The 22,858-nt window shown below is 37.6% G+C and overlaps 1 protein-coding gene across 1 annotated transcript in view; it reads left to right on the plus strand.

The window, feature by feature from the left end:
• VPS50 (VPS50 subunit of EARP/GARPII complex) overlaps nt 1–22,858 on the plus strand; it is a 132,808-nt gene that overhangs the window by 101,417 nt on the left and 8,533 nt on the right. Inside the window, exons 21-25 of the mRNA XM_021689524.1 lie at nt 2,486–2,607; nt 12,154–12,234; nt 19,994–20,142; nt 21,513–21,609; nt 22,586–22,744. Of these exons, the coding sequence (XP_021545199.1) occupies nt 2,486–2,607; nt 12,154–12,234; nt 19,994–20,142; nt 21,513–21,609; nt 22,586–22,744 (608 nt within the window). The remainder of the gene's footprint in view (nt 1–2,485; nt 2,608–12,153; nt 12,235–19,993; nt 20,143–21,512; nt 21,610–22,585; nt 22,745–22,858) is intronic.

Raw genomic sequence — 22,858 nt, forward strand, 5'->3', positions numbered from 1 at the left:
TTTTATAAAATAAAGTTTTATTGGAACACAGCCATGCTCATTTGTGTATATGTTGTCTGTGGCTGCTTTTGTGCTACAAAGGCAGAGCTGAGTAGTTGCAATGGAGACCAGCAGAGCTGAGTAGTTGCCGTAGTTGCCTGAACGATGTACTTTTTTTTTTTTTTAAAGATTTTATTTATTTATTTGAGAGAGAGAGTGAGAGAGAGAGAGCACAAGAGGGGGAGCGAGAGAGGGAGAAGCAGACTCCCTGCCGAGCAGGGAGCCCAATGCGGGACTCGATCCCGGGACTCCAGGACCAGGACCCGAGCCGAAGGCAGTCGCCCAACCAACTGAGCCACCCAGGCGCCCTGAACGATGTACTCTTTACAAGAAAAGTTTACCAACCCTTGGTTTAGAAATTTTTTGAGATTCCTCATTTTCTGGTGATCATACCTATTCACCTTTACCTCCTCATTCCTTTCTCTTCATATATACAGGCTTAATCCACTGTAAAATTCTTCTAATTCAGTAATTCTGAGGAGGTACATAAGCCTCCTCAGGCCTCCAAATGCCTACTGTGCCCTCATGAGCTGGAAAGACAGAGTTCTTATTCTTACACATTTTAATATGCCAGCAGCCTGCTTATCAATGGCTGCCTTCCTTGTGTGACCATTTAAGGTATGAGAGCAGGGACTCTAATTCCTTGTGCCTTAACACAAAGCCAAGGACATAGTAAGCCTTCAAAGAGTCTTTGTTGAATATTAAATGAATAAATGAATATAAATATGTTTAAAAATTTTTTTAGAGTAGTGGGTTTTTATCTAGTTTCTCTTTTGAATGCAACATTTAAAATAGCTTTTACCTATTTTTTCATTTATATATTCTTAAGATTAATTATATGAACGATGGCTAATTTATTATTAGTAATGGAGAGGAGCTCTGTGTTCTGGATATGTATCAACCCAGATACTTGCATTCTACCTCATTTTACTTATTAGCTCTCTTTTTTTCTTTTACAAGTTAAAATAACGTATCATAGTATTTTTCCTTTTTTTCCCACGGTGTCACATTATTTTATGTGTAAATAGTTGCAGTTTGAAAACTGCATGTTTGTAGTTGATAAATATCTGCATAGTGATCCAGAATGTTCTAGGAGCATAATTTTCAAATATTTTTCATTTGTGATTTTTAAAAAATGTCTGTGTGAAAGAATTATAAAAGATGATTCTGAAACAATAGACTTGTAAATAAGAGTAAGAATAGAATCTGAGTTGAATGGTTTCTACTTTTTGGTGTGTGTATTTCTCTTCCTGACTATCTGAGTATTATTTAGAATCATCGCTCATATAAATTAAGACAGCTGTATGGAGTTCTTAAATAATAGATGGTTTCGATAGTAGACATTTCCATTAGAGTAAATTTGTCATTTTTTTCTATTGCAGTTAATGTGTTTCTCTTGAGTCATGGTGTTTTCAGTAGTACCAATTTAAAATTTATAACAGTTACATTAAGTAGAGCGAGCACCTGAATTATTTGCTCGTTTGGAAATTAGGCAAATGGCCTGTTTTAACATCTTCTGCAGAAGAGCATTTTTTATGGATGCGCTCTTTTCCCTGTTATTCCCCATAAAACAGAAACACAATTAGGGATTTGTTATTATTTGTTACTTGATTCAGCCCATCTCCCATGCACCCTTCAAATACATTAACAAGTTTATAAATGCAGAAATTTTGGTTTTTAAATTTTTTTCCCCTAACTGCATCATATGTTTAGAGAAAAGAGAATGTCATATTGGCATCTCCCAAAGGAAGGAATGAGGAGGACATTTTCTTGGCACTTTGAGAGTATTGAGCTCTTGAGTGATGTAGTGATAAAGAAATGTCCTTGGCCTCTGACACAAGATTTTACAGGGCTAGAATTCAGGGGAAACCTTCCATGTATCCTTTTTCTTCTTGCCTTTTTACTTTTGCTATGTGTATATAAGCTTATGGGGTATAAAAAATGCTTTTTCTCAAGTACATTGTCTTTTGTTTTATTATACCTAAACATTTTTGAGGAAATTATTTTAAATGGAATCTCCAAGAATGTGGAACTGTGTTGTGTGTTTGTGCAGTGTCATTTGTAGAAGAGTATAGATATCCCATGAATATTTGACAGACAGTAAAATATAATGATATAAAAACTTTTTTGTAAGTAGTATGTATATCAGTGCTGTCCAGCAGTACTTTCCAAGATGATGTACCTGTTCTGTATCTGTGGTGTCCAATATAGTAGCCACTAGCCACAAATGATTAGTGAGTACTTGAAACATGGCTAGGGACTGAGGAATGTAATAGTTCATTAAAAATATATATTTTGGTAAAGTTTTTTTTTTTTTTAATAGATTGAGGTGTCATTTATATAGCATAAAACTCACCTGCTCTGGGTGTGCAATTTGATTGTCTCTTATAATGATAGACTAACAGATTTTAATTTTTTTCTGATTTTGATTTTTTTTTCTTTTCAGGTAAATATATGCAGATGATGAACATTCTTAAGCCGATTGCCTTTGATGTTATCCATTTCATGTCTCAGCTATTTGATTACTACTTGTATGCAATATATACCTTTTTTGGTCGGAATGATTCAGTAAGTCACCTTTGGAGGGAAAGTCTGTTTCTTTTAATTTTAAAATATAAAGTTTTTCATTCTCTTTGTATAAAATACACAAATAATATTATTTTGAAAATTATTCATCAGAAATCTAACAAAATTTTTGCTGTCAGCTTTTTGTCTGCCTAATTACCTTGTTTATATATTAATTTTAAGCTTTGAAATGATAAACATATTTTATGTTATTCAGATTTTTGGCAGAAAAAGTGCAGCATCTTTTTTTAACCTTGACATATTTTGGCAATGAAAAATGTGTGGGTTGCCTTGTTTAAATCTGGCCCAGTGTGTAATTACTACACAGTAAATGAGACATTTTAAATATTGGCTTACAAACCTTAGCAGGCACTACTACATTCAGAAGATAATGGCAAATATTTATTAAAATAATTGAAAACCTTTGAACTGAACCTTCTGTCTGCTACAGAATTGTTTCCTATACCTCCTTTTTGTGTTTCCAAAGCTCTTATTGATTTTATCTTTTTCTACTCCTAAAGAGAACAACACAGTATTAGGCAGGTAACTTATCTGATATTTGGTAATTATTATGTGGCTCACCTAGACATTTGATAGATTTCTGTGTAAAAGGATACTGTTGGGTCCTATGACTATATCATAATACAAAGTTTTCATGTACTATATTTTGTATCTTTTTAAAAACATGAATTTTGGGGCACCTGGGTGGCTCAGTTGTTAAGCGTCTGCCTTTGGCTCAGGTCATGATCTCAGGGTACTGGGATCGAGCCCCACATGGGGCTCCCTGCTCGGCGGGAAGCCTGATTCTCCCTCTCCCAGTCCCCCTGCTTGTGTTCCCTGTCTCACTGTGTCTCTCTCTGTCAAATAAATAAGTAAAATCTAAAAATAATAAATAAATGAATAAAAAATAAAAACATGAGTTTTAATGGATAACTACATTTATTATATAAATGTTCATATCCTTGCTGTGACTACAGTTATATCAAAGACATTATCTTTTATTTGTTTTTATTTTTTTAAAGATTTTATTTATTTATTTGAGAGAGAGTGTGTGAGTGAGGGGAGGGGCAGAAACAAGTAGACTCCGTGCTGAGCGTGGAGCCCAACACAGGGCTCAACCCTATGACCCTGAGATCATGACCTGAGCCGAAACCAAGAGTTGGACACCTAATCGACGGAGCCACTCAGGCGCCCCAAAGACATGATCTTTTAATAATGGGATCTGAATTTCCTGTTCTTAATTCTCTATAATATTCCTTAGAAAGAATACTAATAAAGTCAGAGTGTTGCTACAGAATTTAGGTTACTATAAAATATATACTAATTCATTGCTCTGAATTTGGAAACTCAATAAATAAATATTAGAGAAGAAAGACATTCTAGATTTTTAGCTAATTGTCAAAATCTTTAAGTCTTCTGGGGGCCTTACTCTCTCTCCTGAGCTGAGCCTCCAGACCAGCACTGTCCAAGAGAAGTTTTATAGTCATGGAAATGCTCTAAATTTCTGCTATTATGGTAGCCACTAGCCACATGTGACTATTGAGCACTTTGTGTGATTAGTTGAGGAACTGAGGAACAGATTTTTAATTGTATTTAATTTTAGCTAATTTATCTCTAAATATAAATGGCCACATGTGGCTGGGTCTGTCATATTGGATAGAATACTTGTGGACCACATTGTTGATAAGATGTGTTAAAATAGGGTTCTTTGGAAGCTTTTGGGAACTAATGCTTTTGGACGTGAATTTCTAGCTGATTATATATTGGCACAGATTTGTTTACAGTGGAGTTACTAGGACCTGAGAAAGTTAGCAAAATATAGTTAGGTGCTTATTGTAAAATATGCTACATATTTTATTTAAAATATGTCATGTTTTAAAGAACACATTAACCTTATATTTTATATTAAAAGCATTTTCAGTCTTATAAGACTCAGTAACAGCTATTTAATTAGCTGTCAGTTATAAGCATTTCTGTCCTTAACCTGGGTGTCTATACATATGTCATATTAGAAACATTTTGTATTATTTGAACCGATACAATGTGCCTATGAGTGAGGATGTATGAATACAGTGCTGCCTCTATGTCTTGTACTTTTTAAGAAAGACTTTTCCTGTTGTTAGAGTATGCTTAGTAATACTAGCTTTTATCTACCATGTGAATATTGAAAATATGCACATCTTCAAATAGAACAATTTATAATTCAGACCCTACTATTTTTGATTCTGCAAAACTGAAGGAAACACTATTTAAAGCAAAACAAAGACTGAATCTCTATAAAAAGGGGTTTTACAAATTTGTAAAAAGAACCACTCCATCTTTCTACCTATATTTTGCTTTGCTTAATTTTTTTTAAAGATTTATTTATTTATTTTAGAGAGAGAGCTCAGGTGGGGGCTGGGACAGAGGGAGAGGGAGAGAGAGAATCTAGCAGACTCCCTGTCAAGGATGGAGCCCCATGTGGGGCTCCATCCCATGACCCTGAGATCAGGACCTGAGCCAAAATCAAGAATCTGATGCTCAACTGACTGAGCCACCCAGGCGCCCCATGCTTTGCTTAACTTTATATCTATTTAAGGTTTCTGGGTTTTTTACCTTGCAAGATTATATTCTTAATTTCCTACTTTAAATTCCTTTTGGAACAAGACAATCTAAATAGTATAAATAAGCATATACAAGTGTATAAGACTGAAGCAGTAGCTTTTAATTTGCTAAGAAGATCAGCCTTCAAGTCCATTAGAAATCCTAGAAATTTTGATATTCAAATATGTACATACATACATACATACTCCAAATTGCCATGTTAGCTGTTGAGTCTTAGGTGGTAGGAGGGGAGGAGTAATTAGGTAACTGGTAGAACTGGAAGAACATGGTGGTACATGATTGCTCCTGCTTCTCTTCCAGGGAAGAAAGACACTTGTATGAGTGACTTTAGATGGATGCTGCCTGTAGAAGAATAAGCATATGTTTCTCAGGGTTTCTAGAAAGTCATTGGCTGGGGAGCCATAGTGTATGCAGTAGGCTAAGGGATTCTTAGTGTTCATACTAATTCCTTCAGAAGCTCTTGCTCTTTGCTGAACTGTTCATAACTTACTACATCATGCTCTATTTTGTATCTAATCCATTTGGCTCTGTTATGATAATGTTAGTTACAGTGTTGCTTTATTTTGCCTTGCCCCCAGCCTTCCATTATTCACCTTTTGAGTTATAGTTTCTGTAGTTCTTCCTGTTATATTATCTCATGAAGACCATTCTGTATCTTACCTTAACACAGTAATAAGCACATAGTAGATTCTTAGGACACATGTATTGATGTCCTAATTATTTCTTATCCAAGTAAATCTGATGAGTGTTCTTACTTGAAAACAGTTTGTGAGCATCATTTAAAGTTACCTTCATTAATGAGATTTTTTTTTTTTCCATATAGAGTCTGTGATTCAGTTTTTAAACTTTTAAGAATGAATTAACTTCTGCTTCTGGCTATGAAGGACTAAGATTTTACTGGATAATAATCCCTGTAGAAAATAGGGATGGCTCAGTAGGTTGAGCGTCTGCCTTCGGCTCAGGTCATTATCCCAGGGTCTGGGATCGAGTCCCGCATCGGGCTCCTTGCTCAGCGGGGAACCTGCATCTTCCCTCTGCCTGCTGCTCCCATTGCTTGTGCCCTCTCTCTGACAAATAAATAAAATCTTAAAAAAAAAATAACTATAAAACCTAAATGTTACACAAAAGGCAACTACCTAAAGATACTGGAGAGTGAACAAAGCATAGACTCTAGGGGTGGTGGGGGCAGTTCATGCTACTGTGTAGGTTGGGGAAAGGGGAGCTATAAAAATAAATTCCATCTCCTTGGCCTTGTAGCCCAGGATTGAATACAGTTCACACAGCACAAGGTGGAGGCAGGCATAGGAAAACCTTCAGTCTTTATGGATTGGGGAACCAGAAAAGTGAAGCCAGGAAACTGGGAAAGTGAAAAGAGTAGGGGGAAGTTCAGAAGAAAAAGAGGTAGAGAGGCAATCCCCCAAATCTTTTACCCCCATATTTGATTAACCCATAACCTGTTTATATGAAACAGATTGACTAGAGCCAAAGAAAAAAAATATGTGAACAGAGAATGAAGCTGTTGCATAAGAGACAGTTTGTAGTACGAGCCCAGCCAAGAAAATTACATAGTGAAAACAAAGGAAACAGTGCCCAGTGGAGAAAAATAACAAAATCCAAAATCTCCAGAATTAAATTGATAATGCAGTCTAACTTTACCCAACATACATAAAACCAAAAAAAGTGGAGTACATCCTTAAGTAAAAAGAAAATCAATTTAGTTTGACCCCAAGATGTTGAAACTAAGGGATAAGAATTTTAAATGGACTATTAGAACCATCTCAAATAAAGTAAAACAAAAGATGTTTTAAATGTATGAACATCTCAGTAGAAAAATAGTAAGTTCTAGTAGAAACATTAATAAAAAAAAAAAACAAAGGGAAATCCTAGAACTGAAAAATAGAATTTCAGCCATTAAAAAAAAATTTACTGAATGTACTTTACAACCAAATTGACATGGCAGAGGAAAGAATATGTGAACTTGAAGATAAGTCAATAGAAATAATTCAAAATGAAGAACATAGAGAAAAAAGATTGGAAAGCAAAATGATCAAAGCCTTAGGGACATGTTAAGTTATATCAAATGATCAAATATACAGGTAATTGGAATACCAGATGGAGAAAAGAGAGAATGAGGTAGAAAAAAAAATATTTGAAGAAACACTGGCCAAAAATTTGCAGATACAAGATACTAAATGAACAGCAAGCAGAGTAAGCACAAAGGAACATACAGCATGATACCTCATGGTGAAACTGTCTCTGGAAAAGTACAATAGGCTTATTACATAAAGGGACCAATGATCTGATTCAGCTGACTCCTCATGCAAAACTGTAGAGGCTAGGAGAGAGTTAATACCTTTAAGGTACTGAAAGAGAAGAAAACAATGTCAATCCAGAATTTATATCTAGCAAAACATCATAAAAGAATGAAGGTGAGGGGCTCCTGGGTGGCTTAGTCAGTTAAGCGTCTGCTTTTGGCTTGGGTCATGATCCTGGAACCCTAGAATCAAGCCCCATGTTGGGCTCCCTGCTCAGCAGGGAGCCTGCTTCTCCCTCTTGCCGCTCCTTGTACTCTCTCATGCGATCTCTCTCTCTCACTCTCTCTCAAATAAATAAAATCTTAAAAACAAAAATGAAGGTGAAATTAAGACATTTTTAGATAAAAGAAAAACTAAGACAACTTGTCACCAACAGACATGTAATACTGAAATGCTGAAGGAATTTTTTTTAGGCTGAAGGAAAATGATACCAGAAAACTTGGATCCTCAAGGAAGAATGAAGAGCATTGGTAATGGAAACTACTTGGGGAAATACAAAAGATTATTTTTTTCTTTTTCTAATTTCTGTATAAACCATATAGCTGATTAAAAGTGAAATCATAACATTATTTTCTGGAGTTCATAATATATGTAAATATATTACATATAATAACTATAACAAGATATGCACCTATAAGATGGCAAGATTTCTATATATTATGTTAAATAGAACATTTTTAATAGCAAATGGATTGTGAAATACCAAAAATGTATATTGTAATTAATAGGACAATGAAAAATAATATTTAAGACTTTAGATCTTTTGCCAATAGGAAAATTAAATTAGAATTCTAAAAAATAATATTCATATAATCAGAAAAGGCAAGAAAAGAGGAACAAAGGAACAAAAAAGAGATAACCTATAATGAATGGTAGCTTTAAATCCAACCAATAATCACATTAAATGTTAATGGACTAAACAATCAAATTAGAAGGCAGAGATTGTCAGAATGATTAAAACAAAAGAAACACTTCATTTTTTTAAAGATTTTATTTATTTATTTGATAGAGAGAGAGACAGCCAGAGAGGGAACACAAGCAGGGGGAGTGGGAGAGGGAGAAGCAGGCTCCCCGCTGAGCAGGGAGCCCGATGTGGGGCTTGATCCCAGGACTCTGCGATCATGACCCGAGCTGAAGGCAGATGCCTAATGACTGAGCCACCCAGGCGCCCAACAAAAACACTTTAAATATAAAAAGAACACATACAGGTTGAAAGCAAATGCACTGAAAAGATATGCCGTGCAAACAGTAAGTGTTTGCTTTCTTAAGAAAGCTGCAGTAGTTGGGGCACCTGGATGGCTCAGTCAGTTAAGAGTCTTCCCTTTGGCTCAGGTCATGATCCCAGGGTCCTGGGATCAAGCCCCTCAGTGGGGACTCTGTTTCTCCTTCTCCCTCTGCCCCTCCTGCTCATGCGAGTGCTCGCACTCTCTCTCTCTCTCCCTCCCTCCCTCCCTCTCCTTCTCAAATAAATAAAATCTTAAAAAAAAAGTTGCATTAGCTATGTTAATATCAGATAAAATAAATTTGAAAGCAAAATGTGTTACCAGAGATAGAGGGATTCATAATAATTTAAGGGTCAATTCAGTTGGAAGGAATAGCAAGCATAAATGTGTATGTGGCTACTTAACAGAGCTTCAAAATACATAAGACAGTACTTGACAGAATTCAAGAGAAACAAAAAAAATTCCATTATGCTGGAGATTTAAAACTACACAGTAACTAATAGGACAAGTATATAGAAAGTCAGCAAATACATAGAAGATTTGAACAACAGTTTCAACCATCTTCAGTTAATTGATGTTTATGGAACAACACACCCAACAGTGGCAGGATATATATTCTTTTCAAGTGCACATGGTATGCTTATCAGGATAGACCATATTCTTTGGGCCATTAAGTATGTTCTAGTGAATTTAAAAGATTAAAATCATGTAGAATATATTCTCTGATGATAATGTAATTGAATTAGAAACCAATAAGATAACTAGGAAGAATCTAAGTGTTTGGAAATTAACACACTTCTAAATAAATATTGGTTTAAAGAAGAAATCATAAGAGAAATTTGAAAATATTTTAAAGTGAGTAATAATGAAAACACAATGTATCAGCTAAATAAGTGCTTAAAAGGAAGTATCAAGCTTTAAATGCCTGTAGTAAAAAAGAAGAAAGTCTCAAGTTAATGATAAGCTACCACCTTAAGAAACTAGAAAAAGAAGTGTAAATTATGTGCTATGTCTCTTAAAAGGGCAACAAACCTCATGACCTCATCTAAACCTGATTACTTCCTAAAGGCCCCATCTCTAGATAGCATCTCATTGGAGGTTAGGGCTTCAACATATGAATTTTGAGGGGACAAAAAACATTCAGTCCATAAATGGAATAACTAGAATTTATATACATTGCTTATGGAAATGCAAATTGGTACAGCCACTGGAAAACAGTATGGCAGTCCCTTACAAACTTAAAACTATGCCTATTTTATGAACCAGAAATTCCACTTTTAGGTATTTACCCAAAAGAACAGAAAATGTATGTCTTCTCAAGGACATATACACATATATAAATGTTCATAGTGACATTATTCAAGTAGCCCAAAACTGGAACCCAGATGTTCATCAACTGATGAATAAGTAAACAGGTTGTGATATATCCATGTTATAGAATACCATTAAGCAATAAAAGAGCATGAATTACTAATAGGCTTACAACATGGATGAATCTCAAAAGCATGTTAAATACAAGAAAGAAGTCAAATACAAAAGACTACACATGTGTGAGTCCATTTATATGAAATTTTAGAAAAGGCAAAACTGCAGTGACAGATCAGGGATTAAGGGTGGAGGGAGGGAATCCATGGAAAGGGCTTAAGGACATTTTTAAAGGTGAGGGAAATATTACATCTTGATTGTGGTACTGGTCATAGGACTATATACAGTTACCAAAATTCATCAAACTATATATTTGCAGTGGTTAAATTTAACTGTGCAAAAATAAGGCCTTAGTGAAAAAAGAGGGGAAATGAAGTAATAAAGTTTATAAAACCTAATGAAAGTAAAATTTATTTAAAATAACCATATTACGGGGCGCCTGGGTGGCTCAGTCATTAAGCATCTGCCTTCGGCTCAGGTCATGATCCCAGGGTCCTGGGATCGAGCCCCGCATCGGGCTCCCTGCTCTGCCGGGAAGCCTGCTTCTCCCTCTCCCACTCCCCCTGCTTGTGTTCCCTCTCTGGCTGTCTCTCTCTCTGTCAAATAAATAAAAATTAAAAAAAAATCTTTAAAAAAATAAAATAACCATATTACATGAGTTCATGTTTTACTACACCATGCCATCACACCACTATTGTAGCTTGAGGCTTTCTGTCATGTGTCGTGTAAGTAATTCCTTGTTCTCATCCTATCTCAGATAGGAAAGGATGAGGAGCAATAAATGGGTGCGTATGCCATATATATTATAATTTTCTATAAATGAATTAGACTATATATTTTATAGTTTACCGTTACCAATGTTTTAAATTTTTTGGCTCATATAGAACATTCTAACATTTTTCCAGATGTCTGTATGTAGCTATGATTACCTCTAAATTAAATTTATATTCATCAATTGAATCATCACCAACTAAGGAGCCAACTAACTGGCTTTTCATGCCCCCTTTTTTTTTAGATTGTATTTATTTATTTGAGAGAGAGAGAGAGTGAGCATGGACAGGGAGAGGGACAAGCAGACTCCGCATTGAGTGCAGAGCCCACTGTCAGGCTCTGATCTCATGACCGTGAGATCACCACCTCAGCTGAAACCAAGAGTCTGATGCTTAACCCACTGCACCACCCAGGCGCCCCAGCTTTTCATTTCAACAGTCGAGTGCCCCTTCTCATTTATATTCTTGCATGAGGATGTTTACAAGTGCTTCGGCTCTGATGTAGTAAAGCAAAGTCTATACTGTGAAATGTTTACTGAGCCTAATAAAATCTTTCCTTAATTTTTGGATAAGGATTTGGGCTATCTGTAATTTGTGTTAGAAAATTTAAAACAGGGCACGTGGGTGGCTTAGTCAGTTAAGCCTTCGGCTCAGGTCATGATCCCAGGATCCTGGAGTCCGGCATTGGGGGGGGGTCCTTGCTCAGCGGGGAGCCGGCTTTTCCCTATGCCTCTGCCTCTCCCCCTGCTTGTGCTCTCTCTTTCGCTATCTTTCTCTGTGGGTCAAATAAATAAAGTCTTTTAAAAAAAGAAAAGAAAATTTAAAACAGTCTACATTATAATGCTTTTACATAAATACGACACAGTGTAATATCTTTAAGTATCTGAAATCGTAAGTTTTAGAACTAGAAATAATAACTTCTGGGAAAGAGAAATATTGGTGAACTCTCTCCTGATAAATTTATTAGGTTGACAGATGCTAGTGTGACCTGTAAATGCAAATGTGTAAAGTAGTTCTCTTGTTCCCTTAAAGGCTAAGGTTTGACTAATATGCTTGATGTTTTGAAACTTTTAAATACAGTTTGGAGACCCTCTGAAGGCTAAGTATTTGAGTGAAAACTCATCAGATTCTTAACTTTGGTTAATTTGAAGTTATAACGTATAAAAGATTATCTCCAAAGTGATGTAGCATACCGTTCTTTTTCTTTTTCAGCTGGAATCAACAGGACTAGGCCTTAGTAGTAGTAGACTAAGAACAACTCTTAACAGAATACAAGAAAGCCTTATTGATATGGTAAGTAACCAGTTGGAAATAATTCTTTTGGGTTACAGAAAATAAAAATTAGCCATCCAATCAACTACATATAAATGTATGTTTATATGTATATTGAGTGCCTGAGTCCTCAGTATTACACTATGTGCTTGTAAGGAAGTAAATAGAGGTTTCTTACAGTCTGATTGGAGAGAAAAAACTGGTATACATGGAAGAGTGTGATGTTGGCTATACATCCAGTACAAGTTCAAGGGGAGGAAAGGTTTATGTGGAAACGTGATTTCAGAGAATAATTAAAGAAGTGAAACTTTTGCTAGTCTTTGAAGAACAGGCATGGGGTTAGTGGGAAAAAGAAGAAAGATTGGCATTCAGATTAAGGTTCAGAAGCTGAGAAAGGGCCTGGAGGTGGGAGCAGGCCTGGCCCAAAGTTTGGCCATCTTTGAGTTTGGGACACTGGTATATACTGAAGAGTCGGGTTGCAGAGACTGTTTAGGAACCACTTTACAAATGGCCTTGAAATTCAAGGAAGAGGTTTGGGTATAGTTGGCTATGTAGTAGGGGGTCTGGATTCTTGACTGTTGTGTCATATGATGTAACATGTTTTTTAAGAAAATAAGTTAGGCAGCAAAACAGGGCTGAGCCTTTGTAGTGTTTAAGCTAACATAGGCATTTAAAATAACAAAGTTTTTTTCTTGTGATGGGTCACTGTAGCTAGAGATTGTTGTTGTTCAGCGCATTCCTCTGCATCTACATTAACCCCAGGATCCTCTAATTTTTCTTCACCTACCCAAACAAGCAGTCATTTGCCTCTTTTCTCATAAAGTCTATTATTATGTACATACTTCTGCTATTGGAGTTTTAATAAAGCAATGTAATCATTCTTTTAAGAAATACTAATTGAGGGCGCCTGGGTGGCTCAGTCGGTTAAGCGACTGCCTTCGGCTCAGGTCATGATCCTGGAGTCCTGGGATCGAGTCCCACATCGGGCTCCTGGCTCACCGGGGAGCCTGCTTCTCCCTCTGACCCTCTTCCCTCTTGTGCTTTCTGTCTCTCATTCTCTCTCTCTCAAATAAATCAATAAAATCTTTAAAAAAAAAAAAAAAAAAAAGAAATACTAATTGAAATAATATTTGCTGGGTGTGGTAGTAGTGCTGGACATTCATCCGTGCACAGAAGAGGTAATTCCTGTCTTGGAACTTAATATTTTATTGAGGCAGAGAGACAAACAAATATGTAATATAGTATCAGAAACTGAGAAGCGCTATAGAACAGTGGTCTTTGAGCAGAGAGGTGAGTAAGATGAGAGAGGCATGTGTTGATATCTCAGGAGAGCACTCTTTACACAGAGGAAATCACCTGTATCCACCTCATCCATCCCCCTTATAATTTGGAGATCATTCTGCCCAGCACATGTATATTTATATTTTCATAGCACTTACCTCAGCAAACTGCATTTCTTCAGTAAATGTTCGTAGAATAAATGAGTAAACTCCAATCCCTGAGTTTTCTTGTCTTCTAGCTTAACCTGTTTTGTTTTCTTGGCTTTGCTATCCATTTAATTCTGATCATGTTCAGAATCAAGCCTCCTTGTTTGACCCAGCCACTTATTTATATATATTTTTGTCTTTGTTTTGTAAAATCCATTGGCTTTCAACTCCATTAGAAGTCACCCGTGTTTCTGTTTTGCTTCTCCTTGTTTGATACTTGTATAACCTTGACCATCACATCTTGTTTTGCAGATCTTAGTCCACAGCTTAGGTTTTTCTTGTTTCTGGCTGAAAGCCATGACATTGATGGACAGAATGGTCATAATCAGAAGTCCAGAATGGGGTATAGTTACCTCTAGAACTCATTACTGTTAACCTAGTCTTGGCTTCATGACAGTTATAGCAGTAGTTTCCTTAATAATAAAATAATAATAATACAGTTAAAAAGATTGTTAGGTCAAAATTTACCACTAGAACCATTCACTCTGATGTCTCGGTCATCTCTGCTAGTTACTGGCTCATGATTGTCAAACCACAGTTCCAAATTTGCCCTTTAAGGCATGGATTTGATGTTTCAGATTTTGCCATATGGTGTGTAATGAAGTATCATGACCGAGTAAATAAACTAGCTATTCAAACCAGCTGCCACCCATCTATGGATAACAGTGTATCTGTAGCATCTGTCTGACCAGTTCTGTGTTCATTGGGTAAGTTTTTCCCAGAACTGGTAGTCAGATTTAGAAACGTGTTTTTAAAAACCCCTCCCCAATAAATGGATAGATAGATATGCCTGCTTTTTTCTTTGGTATCTGGTCTTTTAAAGATAATCTTTTCTTTAAGTCTTTATCATTACCATCTCTTAAATCAAACTGCACCTCGGATCAGAAGGCCATGAGAGCAGTCATTCCTTCTTCAGTTTGTAAGTAGTGCTGACCTTTTTGACAGGGTCTCTCCGGAGTCCTTATTCCTCCTACAGCAATACAGAAGTTTTTCTCGAATTTTCTGTTGGTTTCCAGTGTTACATGTTAAATTATTACTCATACTGATAAGCATTGGTATATTATTTTAGAAAATATATTTGTCATTTGCTAGACCTTGATCTCAGGTTCTTGTAGGCTGTTAAATTAATTTTTCTTCACTTCATTAATTTGAATCTGCATTGGCAGAGAACATTAATTGGTTTCTTGCTATTCAATACAGTCTTTGGCTATTAAAATAATTTATAGCCTAATCAATCTGGAACCACTAGATGAAAGTTGTACTTTCTCCTGGTTAAAAGTGTAATAAGCACATTTCTGGTAATTTCATTTTCTCCATATATATCTTCTAAGTTTTGCTTCTCTTTAAGCTGTGAAAGGTATCATGGAATCATTATGGTCTTAAAAACGCCACCTGAAATTGTTTATCATATATATTTAAAGTAAATAAGAAAATTCGACATATCAAATAGAAGTTCAAGAAAAGGAGTCTGCTAGGGGGAAGAAGAAAGGGAAGCTGGAATAGGTCATACTGGTACCAGAACTGTGAATTTTTAGTTATATACTTGATGATGCTAAATTGTTTACTTTAAGATCTTTGACTAACTTGAAATCTTTGATAATAAAAATATATTTTAAATCAGTCCGGAAAAGTCCATAAAAATGACTTCTCTTTGTAGTAGTAAATTATTAGTGGCAGGAGAGGTTAAACACTGTGACTTTCACTGTGAAACTAAAGATTTTTATTAAGGTTTTATTTCTCAAAGTCCTCAAGGGGTTTTATATCTTTCCCTTATTGTACTGGTGTAATATGGAACACTGATCCAGTTTAGGAGCTTTTCCATTGAAGTGCGCAATAAGCACATACCATTTATTTATATCAGCTTGACATTTTTGTGACTCTCTTGCTCTCTTCAAGCCTGTTTCCCTAAATGTAAACACAGAACTGTAGCCTTTAAGCAGATAATTACCATAATTTTTATGCCTAAAATGCCAGTGTTAACTAGGGACAAAGAATGGCCTCCTAATGCAAACCTTTTGAAGTGGGGGCGACAATTCCAGTGATCACTGCAGGAATGTTTTTGTGAAAGAGCTCTGTGAGTAAAGAGGGAGTTCAGCACATTTGAATGGCAGGTAGGTAAGGAGTAGGTAAGGACGGAGTAGGTGAGTGCTTGTGGCCTTTCCTGTATACCCAGAGATAAACTTCATTTCTCTCAGGCCATAGATAAAACTTCTCCTTGCCTTCTGTCACCTTCTAGCACTATCTCCCTCTTCTATCCTAAATTAGCTAGTTAATATCTATATTCACAGGAACTTTTAGTTTTTAAATATATTTTTAGTTTTTATATATATTTATATATAAGTGATAACTAATCATAAAAGAATGAAATTCAAAAGTAACTCGCTAGTATAAATATGTGGTATTCATGGTATTCAGGGTTATCCTGGTGCTATTTTGAGTTTGAGATTGTGCAATATTGGCAGAAAGTTCACGTCAGTTTGTGTCAGTGTAATGACAGAATATTTTATTTTTTAAAATATTTATTTATTTATTTCAGAGACAGAGACAGAGATAGTGAGAGAGAGGGCAGGAGCAGGGAGAAGAGGGAGAAGCAGACTCCCTGCTGAGCAAGGAGCCCGATGCGGGGCTCGATCCCAGGACCCTGAGATCATGACCTGAGCTGAAGGCAGACGCTTAACTGACTGAGCCACCCAGGCGCCCTTAATTACAGAATATTTTAAAAGAGGGTGTGTTTTGGGCACTTGGGTGGCTCTGTCGGTTGAGTGGCTGCCTTCAGCTCAGGTCATGAACCCGGAGTCCTGGGATCAAGTCCCGCCTCAGACTCTCTTCTCCCTGCTCCTGCCTTCTCTCTCGCTATCTCTGTCTCTGTCTCTGAAATAAATAAATAAATAATATTTAAAAAAATAAAATATTCTGTAATTATATTGACACAAGCTGACGTGAACTTTTTGCCAATATTGCACAATCTCAAACTCAAAATAGAGAAGGGGTGTGATTTAGGTGATCACATGGCTTCTCTGGGGAGGTAACCTTGAAGTAGATCCCTAAAGGAAGAAATAGAGGAGTGAGCCACCAGGATGAGAATTCATTGATTTAACAACATTTATTTAGTGCCTTGTTTATTGAACACTTTATATATGATGTTAGACCCTGTCTGGGAGTTGAGGATACAATTTTGGGTGGGGAGAGAGCAATCCAACAAAACTCCCTACTCGTTTGCAACTTGTTTGCTAGTAGAGAGGGAATATTTTGGAGAAAAGTGTCTCAGGTGGAGGGAACAGGGAATGCAAAGGCTCTGAGGTGGGACCATGCTTGACGCACAGAGATGAGTATAACTAGAATGAAGCAAGTAGGAGGGTTGGTGATAGATAAAACCAAAGAGATAGCCAGAGCCTAGATTATGTAAGGCCTTTGGATTTTACTCTAAGGAAGACAGGAAGCTGTTGGAAGAGATTTAGCAGAAGAGTTGACATGATCTGCCTTAAATAGGTAAAAGAGAATTATTTTCGCCATAGTGTATCACAGTTAAGGAGAGAGATAAGGTGGCTTGTACCAGTGTTAATGGAAGAAGTAGTGAGACATGGTCAGATTCTGGATGTGTTTTGAAGGTAGACCCATCCAGATTTGTTGATGGATTATAAGTGAGGTAGGACCCAGAGAGGAGTCAACGATGATACCTAACTTCTGGAGAGTGGAGATGGATAAGACTTTTAGGAGGGACACATTTGAGTTCAGTTTTCAGATATGTTAAATGTACTAAAGGTAAGAGAGAGGTCAGGGCTAGCATGTAAATTTTGAGTTCTTGGCATGTGGGTGATATTTAAAATGGGAGATGAAATCATCTAGGGAGTAGAATTTGAGTGAGAGAAGTCTGAGGAGTGAACTCTAGGACACTCCAGTGTTTAAAGGTCAGGGAGAAGAAGACAGACTAGCAAAGGAATCTGAGAAGTGGCCAGTAGCATAGGAGAAAAACCAGGAGGGTATGGTACTCTGGAAACTAAGTGAAGAAAGTTTTTCAGGATTAGCCATGTAGGGTGCTACAGTAGTTTAAATAAAATAGGTATTCAGAATTGACTATTGGACTTGGCCATAGGATGCCACTGGGGACCTTGATAACTGTTTCTTTGGAATAGGGCACACAAAAGCCTGATTGGAATGGGCTTGAAAGAGAGTAAGAGGGAGGAAGTAAAGACTCTCTTACCATCTTCATCAGTTAAACCATTTGAGGGCCTGCTCATGCCAGGAGGCATGCCAAGGTCTTGAGATACAAAGATGATGAAATTGGTCCCCATGCTCCCAAGAACTCACAGTGAGGTAGAGGGGTCAGGAAACCACAACCGACAAAGTGCACTTGATCCCATGTATAGACATACGTATATGTGTAGGTAACATTAACACAAGTAAGATACTGGGCGCCTGCGTGGCTCAGTTGGTTAAGTGTCTACCTTTGGCTCAGGTTATGATCCCAGGGTCCTAGGATCAAGACCCGCATCAGACTTTCTGCTCAGTGGGGAGCCTGCTTCTCTCTCTCCCTCTGCCTGCCACTCCCCCTCCTTGTGCTCTCTCTCTCTCTCTGTCAAATAAATAAATAAAATCTTAAAAAAAAAACAAAACAGAATTAAGATACTAATTTTTCTTGGGAGGCTGAGAAAGTTACAGAAAGGAGGTAAATATGACCTCAGACTTAAAAGATGAGAAGGACAGAGCTAGGCAGACAAGGAGCAGAGAGCTGGTAAGAGAAGAGTGTCAGGAAGACAGGTATAGGAGGTAGTCCAGTGCAGCTAGATCCTAGGGGCATAGAAGGTTACTGGGAAATGAAGCTGGCAAGGTAGCTGGTATCGCTGTAAAGGAGTAATATCATAATGACAAGTTTAGGCTTTTGTCTGTAAAGAGTGGATAGTTAATTGAGACTTTTAAACCGGGAGTGGTGTGATCACGTCTCCATTTTAGAAAGATCACTTGGGTATTCTAGAAAAATCAGCCAGTGAACTGTGTGCAAAGTGAAGTAGAACTAGGAGAAGCCAGAGGGAGAGGTCTCTATTTGGGGACTGTAAGTTCAGATAGAAATGCTGTGGGGCCTTGGTCCTGATGAAGCAGTGACAGGGGAAGAAACAAAGGAGAGGTGTGTGCTTAGACATGATGGAGGGGGGAGGGTGGGAAAGACACGAATGATTCCAGGGTTCCTCACTTGGACAGTCTGGTAGATGGTAATTACATAACCACCGGCATTAAATGAAATAGCACAGGCAGCCATACCAAACAGGATGTAATTCTGTGACTATGTGTGTGTGTGCAGGAGACGGGTGATTATTTTCCTTTCTAGTAGGAGAAAATAAATAATGGAGCAGCAACATTGATTAACTTGCATAGTTTCCTTATCCTGATCCTCCCTTAGAGAAAGCACAGTTGTTCCCAAAATCACCTTTAAATGCTAATTGAGTAATTAGAGATTGAAGAGAAACCATATCTTTTATAGAAGATAGGATATAAAAAAGAACTAAAGAAGAATAAAAACCATTTTCTAACTTGGAAGATTTTCTAATGTTTTAGTTCCATTTTGCTAAATTTATAAACCTGTTATGCTCCCAGAGTCCTGTGCATTTGATGTCTCTTTCATTCATAAGGCAAGTGTTGGAGATTTGTGACTATATAATTGATTTAAGAAGTAATCTAGATTTACATTTTGTACACTTTTAGACTTGTTTGTATCCAATTTTTGTGCCATAATTTTCTTGGAGGATCTTAAAGCTCAGTACACCGTGCTTTTCAGGCATCCCTTTCTTTTATTCCCATTAACCATCTTCCTTCTCATCAGTAACATGACCCCAGACGTCTACCAACACAGTTAGCTCAGTTTCAGTTTATAAGTGCTTTCTAGTCCTCTTCTTGAGATATACCAGAGTTACCTTGATTAAAGTGTGGATGTGAAATGGTTAACCACACCATAATTTTGGAATGTGCCAGTTCAGTCCTCCAGAGGCCATCTCTCTTTTCTCATTTCCAGGTTTTCGAAGGGCATCTTACTATTGTCTCTATGAAACATCTGCCAATTTTGGCCGATTTTAGGTCATGCGCAGATAATAGCATATGGAGTTGGATCATTTTCACTTTATAAAAAGGAAATTTCCAGTAGTTAGAAAATGTAAAAGAAGGAAAAGAAAGAACAGAAACTAAATGTAATTATATGTATGCCTACAAGTATTTTAATTACAGGTCCAGTTTTGTAAAACCACATGGTTTATTGCTCTTAGATTTGATTTCAGGCTGTGTATGTACATGCGTTGTGTTTTCAGGAAGTTTCAGCTGATCCTACTGCCACCCTCACAGCAGCAGAAGAGAGAAAGGAGAAGGTACCAAGTCCACACCTCAGTCACCTAGTGGTTTTGACATCTGGGGATACGTTATATGGGCTGGCGGAAAGAGTGGTAGCCACAGAATCCTTGTAAGTTGTTCAAAACCGTTGCTTTGCCTTTAAGTTTTTTTTTAAAGATCTTATTTATTTATTCATGAGAGACAGAGAGAGAGAGAGAGGCAGAGGGAGAAGCAGGCTCCCAAGGAGCAGGGAGCCCGATGCGGGACTCGATCCCAGGACCCTGAGATCTTGACCTGAGCCGAAGGCAGATGCTTAACCGTCTGAGCCACCCAGGCGCCCCTGCCTTTAAGTTTTTAAGAAAAGTTATAAAAGTAAGCATTGTATAATTAGATTTCTAGCTGTATCCATCTCCCACTTCTGAGTGTCACTTATATATTTCTGAGAAGTCTATCCTAAAATGGATTACCGGTCGATCTTTAAAACTGCATGGTTGGTTTTCAGTTACATAAATGGAAGAAGGGAAATCTTTTAGATTTCAGTCTTTAGCAACATGATCCTTGCTTTAAAGTAAAACTTGAGGATCGAGCCCCGCATCGGGCTCCCTGCTCGGCGGGAAGCCCGCTTCTCCCTCTCCCACTTCCCCTGCTTGTGTTCCCTCTTTCGCTGTGTCTCTCTTTGTCAAATAAATAGATAAAATCTTAAAAAAAAAAAAAAAAGTAAAACTTTAAAAAACACCACATTATAGCATACTTTATATTTTCCTATCAAATTGTGATTCTAGAGAAACTAGTTACGATGTCCGTTTAGTGTTAAATGTAGTCAGCCCTTGACATCAGCAAGAATGCTTCCTGACCTTTATAAATCCCCCAGTTTTTAATACAGGTAAAGCACATGACTTCTTCCTTTAAATGTAGTCCAGTATCAGTTAAGAGTTTTTGTGTACATTACAAAAAATAGAGAAAAAGAGGGCAGCTGCTGGCAATACTCTGGGCAAATGACCCCCTCCCGCACACCAGCCTCCTGACCTGAAGTTCACGTGTGTGTCTCAGCCAAGCTGCAGTTTGCTGCATGAGGTTACTTAGGAGAAGTGCCAGCCAGATGTTAAGTCTGTGAATTCACCTCTCTGTTCTGTATAATTAAATGGGATCCTTATGGGAAATCCTTTCCAAAGAAAAACTGTTATGTTTTTTCTTCCGTCTTTTCTGTGATCTGTGCTTCTGTGTCACATGCAGAGCAGCATAGCTCTACACCTTGTGGTTTCCAGAGCAGTTGATCTGAAGTCTCCTTCTTCCACCTCTGCTCACATTCTGTGATAAGCTCAGCAATAACTTTTGGGTAGGTTGTAAATGAGCTGATACAAGGTGGTTCACTCAAGTGGAAAAGAATTTTAATGGTCGAACTTTTGCTTAGAGATCTTAAAGATGACTTATACAGGGAAGTATTGACTGGCCTGTGGATCCTGCACTCTGCTTACACCGTGGCTTCTTTATTCCCTTTAGGGTATTCTTGGCCGAACAGTTTGAGTTCCTTCAGCCCCATCTGGATGCCGTGATGCCCGCAGTCAAAAAGCCCTTTCTTCAGCAGTTTTATTCTCAGGTCAGAGACACTCTTGGATGTCATTTCAACTCTGAGCACATTATTTGGGTTTTTTGGCTAGTGGCCAGTCTCCAAATTCCAGGAGAGCAATTAGCATACGTTTATTCACTCATGAATTCCTGTATGAAGTACTGAGCACCTCCTATAACTTTTAGTCTAATGCCCATTACAGCTGTGTTTACAATAAAGTATGATAAGGGGGAAGAAATGGCAGCAGGGAATTTAACCTTGGCTGGAGGAGGAAAGGGGCATGTGTCATCGGGAGAAGGTTGTCTAGAAAGGCTGTCTGGAGGAAGGATGTTTAAGCCGGGGCAGCCGGCTATGTCGGGAATATATTGCAAACTAAGGGAATGGCTTACATGAAGACCAGCTGGTGAGAGAGAGCAGGGTGCGTGTCAGCGGCCGAGGAAAAGTCAAACTGTCCGAGCAGGGAAGGGGGCTAGTGGTGAGAGGGATGGCTAGAGGAAGAAGCAGGAGCTGCATGGTACGCAGTGCTCTCAGGCAGGAGGCGGACTCTGTTTCGAGGGTACAGGCAAGGTACCAGAGGATTTGAGACCGGTGAGTGGCATGGTCAGTGTGTAGTTGGCAGCAGTAGATGACAGGCCTGCAGGCAGGGAGACCGGCTTGTAGGCTGTTACAGGTTTACATTTGAGAGATGACGAAATCTTGAGGCGGGGCAGTTGGAGTGGAAATGGAGAGACGTGAAAAACCGTGAGAAATATTTGCTCGTCTCCATGAAGATCTGTGGTTCTTTTATTGTTGTGTTACCAGTGGCCTCACGTTGATGGGATGTCTCCAAAGTATGTTTTGAGTAAGTCGTTTGCCAACGAACTGAAGTGTTTTCATTATTTAAATCTCCAGATATATATGTTTTATTTTTAGATGTGATGTATACTAGAAATAGGCACAGAAGATTTTTTATAAACTTGATACTTTTAGAAAATATTTGTTTTCCTTTTTGTGAAATGTATTTCAGACAGTCTCAACTGCCAGTGAACTACGCAAACCAATTTATTGGATTGTAGCCGGTAAAGCTATTGATTATGAACAGATGCTGCTCCTAATGGCCAATGTGAAGTGGGACGTAAAAGAAATTATGTCACAGCACAACATCTATGTAGATGCACTGCTAAAGGCAAGTACACAGAAACACCTTTGTTAAAGACGAGTCTACCAGGAGAACTGTTCCTATCATTGCCCTTGCTCTAAAGTAGTGAGATTATAGTTATTACCCCATTTCTAACATCAT

This window comes from Neomonachus schauinslandi, chromosome 12 (assembly GCF_002201575.2).
Source record: "Neomonachus schauinslandi chromosome 12, ASM220157v2, whole genome shotgun sequence".
NCBI classification, from domain to species: Eukaryota; Metazoa; Chordata; class Mammalia; order Carnivora; family Phocidae; genus Neomonachus; species Neomonachus schauinslandi.